Source organism: Ranitomeya imitator, unplaced genomic scaffold, assembly GCF_032444005.1.
Source record: "Ranitomeya imitator isolate aRanImi1 unplaced genomic scaffold, aRanImi1.pri SCAFFOLD_444, whole genome shotgun sequence".
In the NCBI taxonomy this organism is placed as follows: Eukaryota; Metazoa; Chordata; class Amphibia; order Anura; family Dendrobatidae; genus Ranitomeya; species Ranitomeya imitator.
The window spans coordinates 75,490-89,661 of NW_027193370.1; the positions used below are offsets into that span (position 1 = coordinate 75,490).

Below are 14,172 nucleotides of genomic sequence, written 5' to 3' on the forward strand. Positions count from 1 at the left end.
ACAGTGGTTGTGACTTCTCACAACCATTTCAGGTGAGCACATTCTTTTTTTTTTTCCTCTCAGCCAGGTGTGTTACCACAGGTAAACACTATTGTGCGCCCTTGTTTCTTTTCCAGCATTTCTATCTTAAAGGATCTGGGAAGATATTAATTTATACATTCTGTGATGATAGTGGTTGTGACTTCTCACAACCAGTTCAGGTGAGCACATTCCCTTTTTTCAGCCAGGTGTGTTACCACAGGTAAACACTATTGTGCGCCCTTGTTTCTTTTCCAGCATTTCTATCTTAAAGGATCTGGGAAGATATTAATATATGCATTCTGTGACGACAGTGGTTGTGACTTCTCACAACCATTTCAGGTGAGCGCATTCCCTTTTTTCAGCCAGGTGTGTTACCACAGGTGAACACTATTGTGCGCCCTTGTTTCTTTTCCAGCATTTCTATCTTAAAGGATCTGGGAAGATATTAATTTATACATTCTGTGATGATAGTGGTTGTGACTTCTCACAACCAGTTCAGGTGAGCGCATTCCCTTTTTTCAGCCAGGTGTGTTACCACAGGTGAACACTATTGTGCGCTCTTTCCTCTTTTCCAGCTTTTCTGCCGTAAAATATCTGGGAAGATGGAGGCTCGTGTAAAAGATTTATGTGGAGTTACTGATAAGATTCTTGCGGATATTCAGGCTTTAAAGACCAGCTTTTCAAGCCAGCAAGATCTTAATAATCACAACTTGCAAGTTTTCGGACAAAATACGCAGGAATTGCGAAACAGGATTGAGGCTCTGGAGGAACGAGTCCTGGCACCATCCACATCCCCGGGTTCTGGGTTTCCAAAGTTGCCACCTTTCCGTTTTGGCGGTGAACGGGAAAAATTTAGGGGATTTATTAATCAATGCAAACTGTTTTTCTCTGCTCATGCTTCACAATTTCTCTCCGAACGATCCAAGGTGCTAACCATAATCATGCTGCTCTCCAACAAAGCTCTGATGTGGGCAAACCCCCTGATTGAGACTGAGGATGAATGTCTAAATAATCTTGAAGCTTTCATTTCAGCTATGGGGCAGGTTTTTGATGACCCAAACCGAGGTGCAACAGCTGAAGCAGCCATGTTGGCTTTGCGCCAAGGTAAGCGCTCAGTAGCTGAATATGCCTTGGATTTCAGGAGATGGGCTCTTGATACCACTTGGGACAGTTCCGCGAAGAAATCAATTTTCCGTAAAGGGTTGTCTCCTATGATTAAAGACGAACTTGCTCGTGCCGACCCTCCCACCGCGTTGGGAGATTTTATTAACTACTGCATCCGTATTGATGCCCGTCTTACTGAACGCAGACAGGAGAGATGGTCTGAAATTAATCGTTCTAATCATTACCTGCCTTCCTCCCCAGCTAAGGAGTCTGTGAGCCGGACCACACGGGAACCAGAACCTGAACCAATGCAGGTGGACTCCTTACAGAGACGGGTGAGTGATGCCCGCAAGGAACATCGACTAAAAGAAAATCTATGTTTCTATTGTGGTAAGTCAGGGCACTTCATTACAAGCTGCCCCAACCGTTCTCGTAAGACTGCTGCAGCAGTCATACACTGTGAGTGCTGCGAAAGGGGATCTGTCAAATCCGAATCTCAAGTTCTAGGGAGATCTGCAGCTATAGATACTGACTTCTCGGACTTAAACTCCATTATTTCAGAGCCTGATGATTGTATAAATGCAGCAATTTTTCAAGTTTCCCCAACAGTATCCCAGTTGAGCTGTAAGAAGCATAACTCTCATTGCTCCCTCTCCATCAAACTCTGGGTTGACTCGGTATGGGTGTGTAGCTCTGCCATGATTGACTCAGGGGCAAGTGGCAATTTTATGGACATCTCTTTTGCCCAGAAACATGGGATACGTCCCGTGAAGAAAGCTACTCCTGTACAGATGGAGACTGTGGATGGTTCCCTGTTAAACTCTGGACCAGTGGATCAGGAGACGGAACCCTTGAAGGTGTTCATGGGTAAAGATCATCAAGAGAGATTGTCTTTTATGCTTATTGCTTCTCCCCATTTTCCCATCATTTTAGGGTTGCCATGGCTGCAGGCTCAGAACCCTACAATTAACTGGGAGACCAAGGAGTTGCACTTCCCGGAGAAACAGATAGGTCCAGAAGTTGCAGTTTGTGCTGTTCCTGAGGGATCCTCCACGCTTTCAGAGCTACCAGCTATGTACCATGAGTATGCCGACGTATGTGACAAGAGGAACGCTGATCAGCTTCCCCCTCATCGTCCATATGATTGTCCAATTGAACTATTGCCAGGAGCAGGTATACCCTTTGGTAAGATCTACCCTTTGGCAGGGCCCGAGCTAAAGGCTTTGAAGGACTATATTGATGAGAATTTAGCCAAAGGCTTCATACGCCACTCCTCATCTCCTGCAGGTGCACCCATCTTCTTTGTGAAGAAAAAAGATGGATCTCTTAGACCCTGCATAGATTACCGGGAGCTTAATAAGGTTACTATCAGAAACCGTTACCCACTGCCTTTGATCCCTGAGTTATTGGAGAGAGTACGGCATGCCAAGATTTTTTCTAAACTGGATCTCCGTGGGGCCTATAATTTGGTCCGTATTAGACCTGGGGATGAATGGAAGACCGCATTCAGATCACGTTATGGACATTTCGAATACTTAGTCATGCCGTTCGGTCTATGTAATGCCCCAGCAACTTTTCAACATTTAGTGAACGACATTTTCAGGGATCTTTTGGATACTTTTGTAGTGATTTATTTAGATGATATTTTGATTTTTTTCTAACTCTACAGAGGAACATCATGGACACGTGAAGATGGTCTTAGAACGCCTACGACAGAATCATCTTTATATCAAACTTGAAAAATGCGAATTCCATCAGACCGAGATTCAATTTTTGGGGTATGTAATGTCATCACGAGGAATTTGTATGGATGAGAGTAAAACCCAAGCCATCAAGAACTGGCCAGTTCCGAAGAATGTGAAGGAAGTACAGTGCTTCATCGGGTTTGCCAATTTCTACAGGCGTTTTATTAGGAACTTTTCTGAGGTAGTGTCACCTATCACGCAACTTACCCGTAAAAGATCTACCTTCACCTGGACTCCTCAAGCCCAAGAAGCATTTTCTCACCTGAAGAGTAAATTTACCACAGCACCTATCCTAGTGCATCCCAACCCTGAACTGGCCTTCATAGTAGAAGTGGATGCCTCTGACTGTGCCATCGGAGCTATACTCTCCCAGAGAACAGGTGAGAAGAATGTTTTGCATCCCTGTGCTTTTTTTTTCACAGCGGTTGTCTGCAGCAGAAAAGAACTACGACGTGGGCATTAGAGAATTGTTGGCCATCATTGCTGCCTTCAAGGAATGGAGACATCATCTTCAGGGAACTGCACAGCAGATAGTCGTCCTGACCGACCATCGCAATCTTGAATTTATCAGATCAGCTAAGTGCCTGACTCCTCGCCAGGCTCGTTGGAGTCTGTTCTTGAATCAATTCAATTTTGTAATCTCTTATAGGCCAGGGTCGTGCAATGGAAAAGCAGACGCACTCTCTAGGATCCATTCAACTGAGACCTCTCCACTCACTACTTCTAAGACTATTCTTCCCGATTCCAGGTTCCTGGGAGTGATTCACAATCAAGACCTACTTAATGACATCAAGGAGGCATACCATTCGGATTCCTTTCTGGCTCAACCTCCTAGGGATGTAAGTCTTGTTTATAAGAATGGTGTGTGGTTTCAAGGCCAACGTTTGTATATACCTGAAACGGGTCAGACTGAGAGTACTACAGCTCATCCACGACTCCAAGATAGCGGGACATAGAGGAGTCCTAAAGACTCAAGAAGAACTTCCGGTTCCGGCGCCGCCATGTGCAGACGCGTGTGAAGGAGCTCCTGTTACCTCCGCAGCAATCTTGCAATTACACAGAGCCCTGACACAAACCAGACATCGGGGGAGTCTCAGGACGGATCGTAAAGCTGTCACAACATGGACCGCTTTGTTATCAGAGGCACGGGGAAAGAGCAGGAGGATGAGGAGACCGGAGGAGACCCACAGAGCGGGAAAGAGACAATGGCGTCGGAGTCACAGACAGGTCAGATGCTGGGAGAGATAGAACAGGGGAAAGAGTCCCCAGCGATAGAAGAGAGCTATAGCCAACAAAACACTGCAGAGCTGGGAGACACATTAGAAAAGCAGCTACAGGCCCATAGCTCACTAAACTTTAAGCAGTTGGCAAAAGAAATGGCACTTTATCTAGCTGAAGACTTTAAACAGGCTGTAGCTGACATGATACAAGCTACCACTAAGGATCTGCAGAATAAGGTGATTCACCAGGAAAAGCAATTACAAGAGGCAGAGCAAAGGATATCTGAGGCTGAAGACAAAGTTAATCAGCTAGAGAAACAAGTTAATGACTTAAAGAAACAGTCCTCATACACTATGGATAAACTAGAGGATCTGGAAAACAGGTCCCGCAGAAATAACCTGAAATTAATAGGTCTCCCAGAGTCAATAAATACACAGCAGCTAAATGACATCTTTGAGGTGGAATTGCCAAAGGAATTGGGATTACCATATAAATGCAGAGTAGAACGTGCTCACAGGATAGGCCCCCCCAGAGAGTCTCCAGAACCTGGTGGAGGCAGAAATAAGCAAAACAACAAGGAAACACAGAGACCACGTCAGTCAGTGGCAAAGTACCTGAATTTCAAAGATAAGGAGGAAATACTCAGGGCTTATAAAGGGAGACGAGGACCACTGATAATCCAGGGACATAAAATTCTGTTGTTTGGAGACTTTTCGGTTGAGGTGACACGAAAAAGGAGGGCATTCAGCGAAATATGTACTCTGCTGTTCAGACGCAATATCAGATTCCAACTAAGTTACCCAGCAACGTTGCGATTTAAAACAAGAGAGGGCATGATGTGTTCATATACAGACCCCAAGGAGGCCATGGGATGTATATCCCAGCAACGATCAGCATCTGGTCAACCCTCATCAGGCAATGTAAGTCCCCCGAGAGAGGTAGTGGGGGATGATGCTAAAGAAGTGAGGGAGATGACCGGCCCGTATAGACTGCGATCGGAGATACTGACAGAGAGAGATAGTGGAAAAAACACAACGGATAAAGAACAGAGAACCCCTGTGACAAGATCATTTAAAAAGAACCAGGCAAGACAAGGCGTCAAGGGAATAATCAACAATTGAGAGACAGCTTTTGAGAGACAGCTTTTATGATCAGCAAAAGTGTTCAGCTAAAGCTGGAATCTCCCACACGGCAATATGAATATGAAGATGGTGGTGGGGAGTATCTCTGAAAACCTCCCCCTATTTTTTTTTTTTTTTTTTTCTCTTTCTCTCACTTTTTACAGGTACAACAAGACCGAATGGAGAATCTGGGGTGATGATCTCATCACGTGGCAGCTGGTAGAGAATCTGCGACTTCCGGTTTTACTGGTACTGAGTGATTTTCGCAAAAGAGGGACTTATGTGAAATTTGGACATTGATGAACAGTTTTGATTCACACATCGGGGGGATGCATAATGTTCAAATTGAATATATTGTTATGCTTCATACTAAGACCCCTTTTTGGGGAGATTTACCCCGTAAATGTTAATCTTGAATGAGGAGATTTTTGAGGGGGGGGGGGGGGCGAGCCTCATATCCCTCTAGTTTCAACATGGGAGAGGTGGAAGGAAACTGTTACTGCTATAGATATTGAAAATGTCAAAATTTCTATGAGAATTTAGGAAAAATATAAGGCGCTTTATGTTTTTGAAGTTTCAGGGGTGCAAATAGTTCAGGGCTCAGGTATTAAATATATATAACATTAGATGTTATTATTAAATTTTAAAAAGTAGGCGGACGGGAGACTGATTGGTTTGGTTTGGTTTAGTTAATGGCGGAAAAAAGAGAAGTCAATGAAGAGGTTAATGTGTGGGGAGGGGGAGGGGGGGGGAGGGAGAGAAAGAAGGGGAGGGAGGGAAGTAAATGTTCATGAGTCCACTACTATTACACTAATAAGCTTATTACCAGCTGTGATGACATTGTTTGACAGATCATATCCGAACGGGAAAAACTACACTAGATCTCGCAGAAGAAAATGCTTTGTAGTCAAAAATGGTTAGGTTAATAACTTGGAATATAAAAGGGCTGCGTTCACCGAACAAAAGGCTGATGATACTCCGTCACCTGAAAAGATTAAAAGTAGATATAGCCTTGCTTCAAGAGACACATCTGGATAAAAAAGATTTTTTTAGGATGAAGAAGTTATGGGTGGGTGAAGTCTATGGCTCTAGTTCATTAGACAGGAAAGCGGGGGTCTTAATACTTATACATAAAGCGTTGGCGCATAAAATAACATCTGTAGAAACGGACCAGGAGGGCAGGTTGATTCATTTGAAACTCCAGATACACAATGACAGTATTAGTTTATATAACATATATGCTCCTAACGCAAACCAAAAGAAATTCTTTATGTCCCTACAGAATAAAGTGCTGACTGATAATGGTGACAGCATAATTATAGGAGGAGACTGTAACGAAGTGCTTAGGGAGGAGGAAGACAGACAGGGGAGTTTAATGAGACTGAGTTTAGGTGGTGGAAGTAGACTTACAGGGAAAAAAGGCTATTTAGAAGACATGATAACGAATTGGCAGCTGAAAGACGCGTGGAGAACAACACATCCTATGGATCGGGAGTACACACATTACTCTCACGCACACAAGACATGGTCAAGATTAGACATGTTCTTTATTTCAGACAAGATATTACATAAAATGCTAGATACTAATATTGAGGACATGGTGATCTCAGATCATAGCCCTGTTACTCTAGATTTGGCTGACACACATCGGAAAGGGACAGACTATTTATGGCGATTCCCAGAGACCATGACAAAAGATCATGATTTTGTGAAACGGATGAGGGAATGGTGGACGGAATTTGCATCTCATAACGGAGAACATAAATCAAATTCTAGATTATATTGGGAAACTGCAAAGGCGGTGCTAAGGGGAAACATTATAGCTCACACACAGAGGTTAAAGAAGCGCATAAAAGACCAGTTCTTAATGGCAAGCAGTGAAGTTAGGACCACATATATAACGTATAAAAACTCACTGTTAGATGAGGATAAAAATAATTGGATACGAGCCAAAAAAAATTTTGAAGAGTGGGCGGAAAAAAGGGAACAATTATATAAAAATAACTTTGAAATAGAGTTGAATAGATATGGGGATAAAGCAGGGAAAATATTGGCTAATTTAGCTAGGGGAAGATACGCTTATGCATCTATAATGGCAATTAGAGACTCAAGAGGGCAACGCCTGATGGACCCCAAAGATATAAATAAGGAATTGGGCAAATTTTACACTAAGTTGTACAAAGAGGAGGGACGACAGGACGTAGCAGGGGATGTATGGCTGGATAAAATTAAAATTCCCGGATTGACAGATGAGGAACTACAAGAATTGAATGGGTGCATCACGGAAGAAGAAATTAGTATGGCAATAAAGGGGATGGGAGCCAATAAGGCACCTGGACCCGATGGATTTAATGGTTCTTTCTATAAAGCAATGAGTGAGCAAATAACTCCCACACTTAAAGAATTATATAATCGTATTTTACAAGGAGAAACTATGTCAGAAGTCATGAATACGGCTTACATAAAACTTCTCCCAAAGGGAGGGAAAGACTTAGAGGACCCCTCGGGTTATAGACCGATATCACTGATAAATCAAGATGTCAAACTCCTCTCAAAAATTATGGCAGATAGGTTGGCTAAAATACTGCCAAGATTAATATCGAAACATCAAACAGGCTTTGTAAAGGGAAGGTCAGCCGTTGCTAATATAAGAAAAGCCATGTTGTTGTTAGACATGGTTAGGAACAAACAATTGGAAAAGGGGGAGGATCCAGCAATGGTCACATTAGATGCAGAAAAAGCATTCGATAATGTGAGGTGGCCATGGCTGGGTCAAGTACTAGACAAAATAAATCTAGTAGGCCCATTTAGGCAATTTCTGGAGGTATTGTACCATAACCCCAAGGCAAAGGTATATACAACGGGGTTTCTTTCCGATGCCTTTGAGCTGAAGAAGGGAACAAGGCAGGGATGCCCTTTATCCCCTTTGTTGTTTAATCTAGCAATCGAACCCTTGTCAAGGTACCTAACTGATCATAGCTCTTACAAAGGGATAAAGGTGGGAAAGGAGGTGGTCAAAACTGCTTTGTTTGCAGATGACATAATTTTGTTTATGAGAAATCCAGAAGAAGATCTTCCTAGGTTACTATTAGAGATTGAAAAATTTGGAGAATTCTCGGGCTTTCGATTAAACAAGACTAAATGTGAAATTCTGTTCATGAGAAATAATGTGAAACGTGGTCAGGGAAATAATATAATGGGCATCCCGAAAGCGACAACATCTATAAAATATTTGGGAATACATTTGGGAAGTTCGCCGAAACAGATGTATGATCTTAATTATAAGCCTATTATAGACAAAATAGAGAAAGAATTGGAAAGATGGGGAAATCTACCCCTCTCACTACTAGGCCGCTGTCATCTAATTAAGATGACAAGCTTTGCGAGATTATTATATCCAATGCAGACTATTCCAATGCTAATCCGACACGTAGATGTTCTCAAATTGAATAGGGCTTTTTCTAAATTTATTTGGAGGGGGAGAAGAGCGAGACTTGTTATGAGAACACTAATGCGTCCAAAAGAGGGAGGAGGAGTAGGGTTGCCGAATATTAGAGGGTATAATCTCTCGTGCTTAATGAGGAATGTAGTTGATTGGATTAAAAAGACAGGACGCTATACAGATTATACACTAGAAACGGAATTTTGTGGCTCATGGGATTTGACAGCATTGCTTCACACGCCACTGTCATACTTACCACCAAATATTAAACACTCGGTTATTTGTAAAGACACTATTGCTACATGGAAAGCAGTAAGGAAAAAACTGAAAATGTCATGGAGAGTGTCAAAGCACCTGAATCCTTGGTCATTTCCAGCCTTTAAATTGGGAAGGGAAAATAAATTATTCATAGAATGGTCTAGAAAAGGAGTACAGACACTAGAAGATTTACTACATTTACAGGAAGGTCGCTGGTTGACGGGATCTGAGGTATTAGACAAATATGAGATACCGGGATTCCATTTGATGCTATATAGTCAACTGAAGCATTATGTACTAGATTTCTTACAAGATGTAAGCAAGGAGGTTGATTCAGATGTGTGGAGAGACTTAGTCACTAAAGACATTAAGGAAATATCGATCTCCTCGATATATGGGTTGTTGAGAGATGTATTACGACCATCAGGGACAGACAAAGTGTTTTGCAAATGGGAAAAATACATGAAAGATGAAGAACTTGAGCATAAAATACTACATGGATGGAAATTGGTAAGGGAACATATCATAAATGAGCAATGGAGGGATAGCCAATTTAGAATAATGCATAAAATAATATGTGGCTTTAATATACCGCCAACTCCACAGAACCCTGATAGGCAGATGAGTTGCCCCAAATGTGGCGCATCAAGAACAGATATGGAGCATGGCATGTGGTCGTGTCCCAAGACACAAGAGTTATGGACAATGGTTCAAGATATGTATCTACAGATGTGTGGGATCTGGGTGGATTCTAGCCCGATGTGCTGGCTGTTTCATTATACGACAGGCAAAACAAGAGGGGGTCAGTTACATGATCTGTTCCATACTATTGCTTTGGTGACAAAACGTTTAATTTTGCAATATTGGTTGGCTAGTACACTCCCAGGGATAAAAGAGATTAAAGCAGGACTAATGGCTGTCCTATATTTAGAAAAAAGAGAAGCAGAAAGGGATAAAGATAAGATGACGAAAAGATTTTTTAAAAAATGGAGAGTGTTCATAGAATCCTTATTGTCGACAGGGGAAATTCAAGAGATAATGAGGTCCTTTGTTAATTCAGATTGGTATTTGTTAGAAGATTTAAGTGGTAGTTTGGATAAATTAAAATTTGTCACATGATAAATGCATCAGTTGGTGTATGTTCTGGATTTGATTGTCGGATTCCAATCATTGAAGCTGGTTAGATGTGGACATTAGGGGATATGTTAATACTATTTGTGTTACAAAGATTAATGTTTGTTTTATTTCTATGTAACAATTTAAAGCAACATTTGCAATATGTATTGTACTTATTTGTTTAAAAAAAAAAAAACAACCAATAAAAATGATGTTTTAAAAAAAAAAAAAAAGACTCAAGAATTCCTTTCTCGTTTCTTTTGGTGGCCCACTTATAGAAAAGATGTTCTAAATTATGTCTCTTCATGCGAAGTGTGTGCGAGATGCAAGACACCACGTTCTTCACCGACGGGTCTATTACAACCCCTACCCACCCCATCCCGTCCATGGGGATCCATTTCCATGGATTTCATTGTGGAGTTGCCAACCTCGCAAGGGAAAAACACCATTTTGGTGGTGGTGGATCGTTTGACAAAGGCAGCTCACTTTATTCCCTGTAGCGGCTTACCCACTGCTAAACAGACCGCAGATTTAATAATTCAAGAGGTGTTTCGTTTGCATGGACTACCGGATGAGGTCATTTCTGATCGAGGGGTGCAATTCACTTCAAGGTTTTGGCAGAACTTCTGTGCCGCATTGGATGTTAAAGTAAATCTTTCTTCTGCCTTTCATCCTCAGACAAATGGCCAGACAGAACGGACCAACCAGACCCTGGAGCAGTATCTCCGCTGCTTTATCTGCCACCTACAGGATGATTGGGTGGATTTACTTCCTTTGGCTGAATTTTCTTATAATAACGCTCAGAGTGCCTCCACTAAGCAGTCTCCTTTTTATGCTAATCTAGGTTATCATCCTAACATACTTCCTCGATTTCCTATAGATACGCCTCTGCCAGCTGTGACTGACAGAATCGCTTCCCTACAACGGAATGTCAATCTTCTAAAAGAGAATCTGGAATCCGCTCAGGAGAAATATAAAAGAGCAGCTGATAAATTTTGTAAACCCGCACCAGCCTTCAAGGTAGGAGACTTGGTCTGGCTGTCAACTAAGAACCTTAAGTTAAGGATTCCATCATCCAAATTGGGACATAAGTACATTGGTCCCTACAGGATCAATAAGATTGTAAGTGCCGTGGCTTGTCGTCTTCGTCTGCCCAGAACCATGAGAATTCACCTTGTTTTTCACGTTTCCCTACTAAAGGCAGCAGTACCTAATATGTTTCCTGGACGTTCTTCTCCTCATCCTGACCCAGTGCTGATTGATGGTCAGGAGGAATTTGTAGTGGAAAGGATTCTGGATTCTAGGTTGCATAGAAATCAGCTACAATACCTGATTAAGTGGCAAGGCTACTCAGTTGAAGACAACTCATGGGAACCGGTTGATAACATTAATGCTCCTCGCTTACTTCGCCAGTTCCATCAGAGGTACCCAGACAAGCCGGGTCTGGGGTCATCCGGAGGCTGTCCCTAAGAGGGGAGTAATGTAAGGTTTTAGACGATTTGCTATATCTGCAGTTATTTTTTTTAGAACCTAGTTTTTCCTGTCGGCCATTTTGCTTTCTGTTCTGCTGTATCTACTTTGCCCTTAACCTGCATGGAATTTTCAGTTTCAATGTTTCCGCCCTGTCCTCTGCCACTTGCCCTTTTAAGCAGCATCAGCTGTTTAATCAGTGCTTCAGAATCAAGTCTGCAGTTTACTTGACACCTTGCTCCTGGAAGACTTGGACTTATTATCCTACCACCTTCTACTTCAGATCCTTGGACATGTGTGGACTCAGGAATCTCTCAGCTTACCATCAACATTGGCAAGGGAAGTAGAGAGAGAACCTTTAACCTGTTTCTGTAACTAGATGGACTTAAGGTTTATTCCTGCCTGACTTGTATCCTGCCTGCAACTGTGTTAACCCTTACTTGTATGAAGTAATACAAGTACTACTTAAACAAGCCTGTGTCTTCTGTGTTTCCTGGCACCCACGCACAAGACTCTATACAGACTGTATTATACATTTGACACCGACTGTGGTTGATAGTCGGACGTGTTGGGGCAAAGAGTTCCAGAGGATGGGGGATATTTGGGAGAAGTCTTGGAGGCGATTGGATGAGAAGCGAATAAGTGTGGAGGAGAGAAGGAGGTCTTGGGAGGACCGGAGATCACGTGAGGGAAGATATCGAGAGATTAGTTCAGAGATATATGGAGGAGACAGGTTGTGGATGGCTTTGTAGGTCAGTATTAGCAATTTGAACTGGATACGCTGAGGGAATGGGAGCCAGTGAAGAGATTTGCAGAGGGGGGAAGCGGAGGAGTAGCGAGGAGAGAGATGGATTAGTCGGGCAGCAGAGTTAAGGATGGACTGGAGAGGTGCAAGGGTGTTAGCAGGGAGGCCACAGAAAAGGATGTTGCAGTAGTCAAGGCGGGAAATGATGAGGGCATGCACAAGCATTTTAGTAGATTGGGGGTTGAGGAAAGGACGGATCCTGGAGATATTTTTGAGCTGGAGGCGACAGGAGGTGGAAAGAGCTTGGATGTGTGGTTTGAAGGACAGGGCAGAGTCGAAGGTTACTCCGAAGCAGCGGACTTCGGGTACAGGGGAAAGCATGATGTCATTGACTGCGATAGATAGGTCAGGTAAGGAAGATTTGTGGGATGGAGGAAAGATGATGAGTTCAGATTTGTCCACATTGAGTTTGAGGAAGCGAGAGGAGAAGAAGGAGGATATGGCTGATAGGCACTCTGGGATTCTGGACAGCAGAGCGGTGACGTCTGGGCCAGAGAGGTAGATCTGAGTGTCATCAGCATAGAGGTGGTACTGGAATCCATGGGACTTTATGAGTTGTCCCAAGCCAAGTGTATAGATTGAGAAGAGTAGGGGTCCTAGAACAGAGCCTTGGGGGACTCCAACAGAGAGAGGGCGGGATGAGGAGGTAGTATGGGAGTGGGAGACGCTGAATGTGCGGTTGGAAAGGTACGAGGCGATCCAGGATAGGGCGAGGTCTTTGATGCCAAAGGAGGAGAACATCTGCAGTAGGAGGCAGTGCTCAACTGTGTCGAAAGCAGAGGACAGGTCTAGAAGGAGGAGTACAGAGTATTGTCCAGTAGCCTTGGCGGTAAGTAGGTCGTTAGTGATTTTGGTCAGGGCAGTCTCAGTTGAGTGATGGGGGCGGAAACCAGATTGTAGATTGTCGTACAAGTTAGATGAGAGGTGGGAGGAGAGTTCAGCATGGACGTGCTGCTCCAGGAGTTTGGAAGCAAATGGGAGCAGCGATATTGGGCGATAGCTGGACATAGCAGTTGGATCGAGGGTTGACTTTTTAAGGATAGGCGTGATTGTGGCATGTTTGAACGCAGAGAGGAAGGTGCCAGAAGTTAGTGATAGGTTGAAGAGGTGGGTTAGGGATGGGATAAGTGTGGTGGTGAGGTTGGGGAGGAGATGGGATGGGGTCGAGCGCACAGGTGGTGAGATGGGATTTGGAGAGGAGACAATTAAGTCCCCCTTCAGTGATGTTGGATAGGGAGGTTATGGGGTTTGGGCATTGGTCTGGTATACAAAGGGGTTGTGGTGGTTGAACAATAAAGACTTGCCTTGTCTGGTCGATCTTATTTTTAAAGTGTGTATATATACAGTATATAATGCCATGGATGAGGGCAGTATGCTGAGTCGCTGCTCCTATACATATATATATATATATATATATATATATACAGTATATAATGCCATGGATGAGGCCAGTATGCTGAGTCGCTGCTCCTATACATATATATATATATGTATACATATACACATGTATACATATACATATATATATATATACATACAGTATACAGTATACAATGCCATGGATGAGGCCAGTATGCTGAGTCGCCGCTCCTATATATATATATATATATATATATATATATATATATACAGTATATAATGCCATGGATGAGGCCAGTAAGCTGAGTCGCCGCTCCTATACATATATATATATATATATATATATATATACAGTATATAATGCCATGGATGAGGCCAGTATGCTGAGTCGCTGCTCATATACATATCTATATATATATATATACAGTATATAATGCCATGGATGAGGCCAGTATGCTGAGTCGCTGCTCCTATACATATATATACAGTGGGGCAAAAAAGTATTTAGTC

At 42.8% G+C, this 14,172-nt stretch overlaps 1 protein-coding gene across 1 annotated transcript; it reads left to right on the forward strand.

The window, feature by feature from the left end:
* The first annotated feature begins 1,470 nt into the window (after positions 1 to 1,470).
* Positions 1,471 to 12,011, forward strand: LOC138653134 (uncharacterized). Its single transcript, XM_069743207.1, is given in 7 exon segments — positions 1,471 to 2,777; positions 2,779 to 3,270; positions 3,272 to 3,815; positions 4,014 to 4,701; positions 5,377 to 5,461; positions 6,495 to 8,479; positions 10,307 to 12,011. Coding segments are annotated over 7 exon segments (5,940 nt in total). The 5' UTR covers positions 1,471 to 1,823; the 3' UTR covers positions 11,499 to 12,011.
* Positions 12,012 to 14,172: the final 2,161 nt, after the last annotated feature.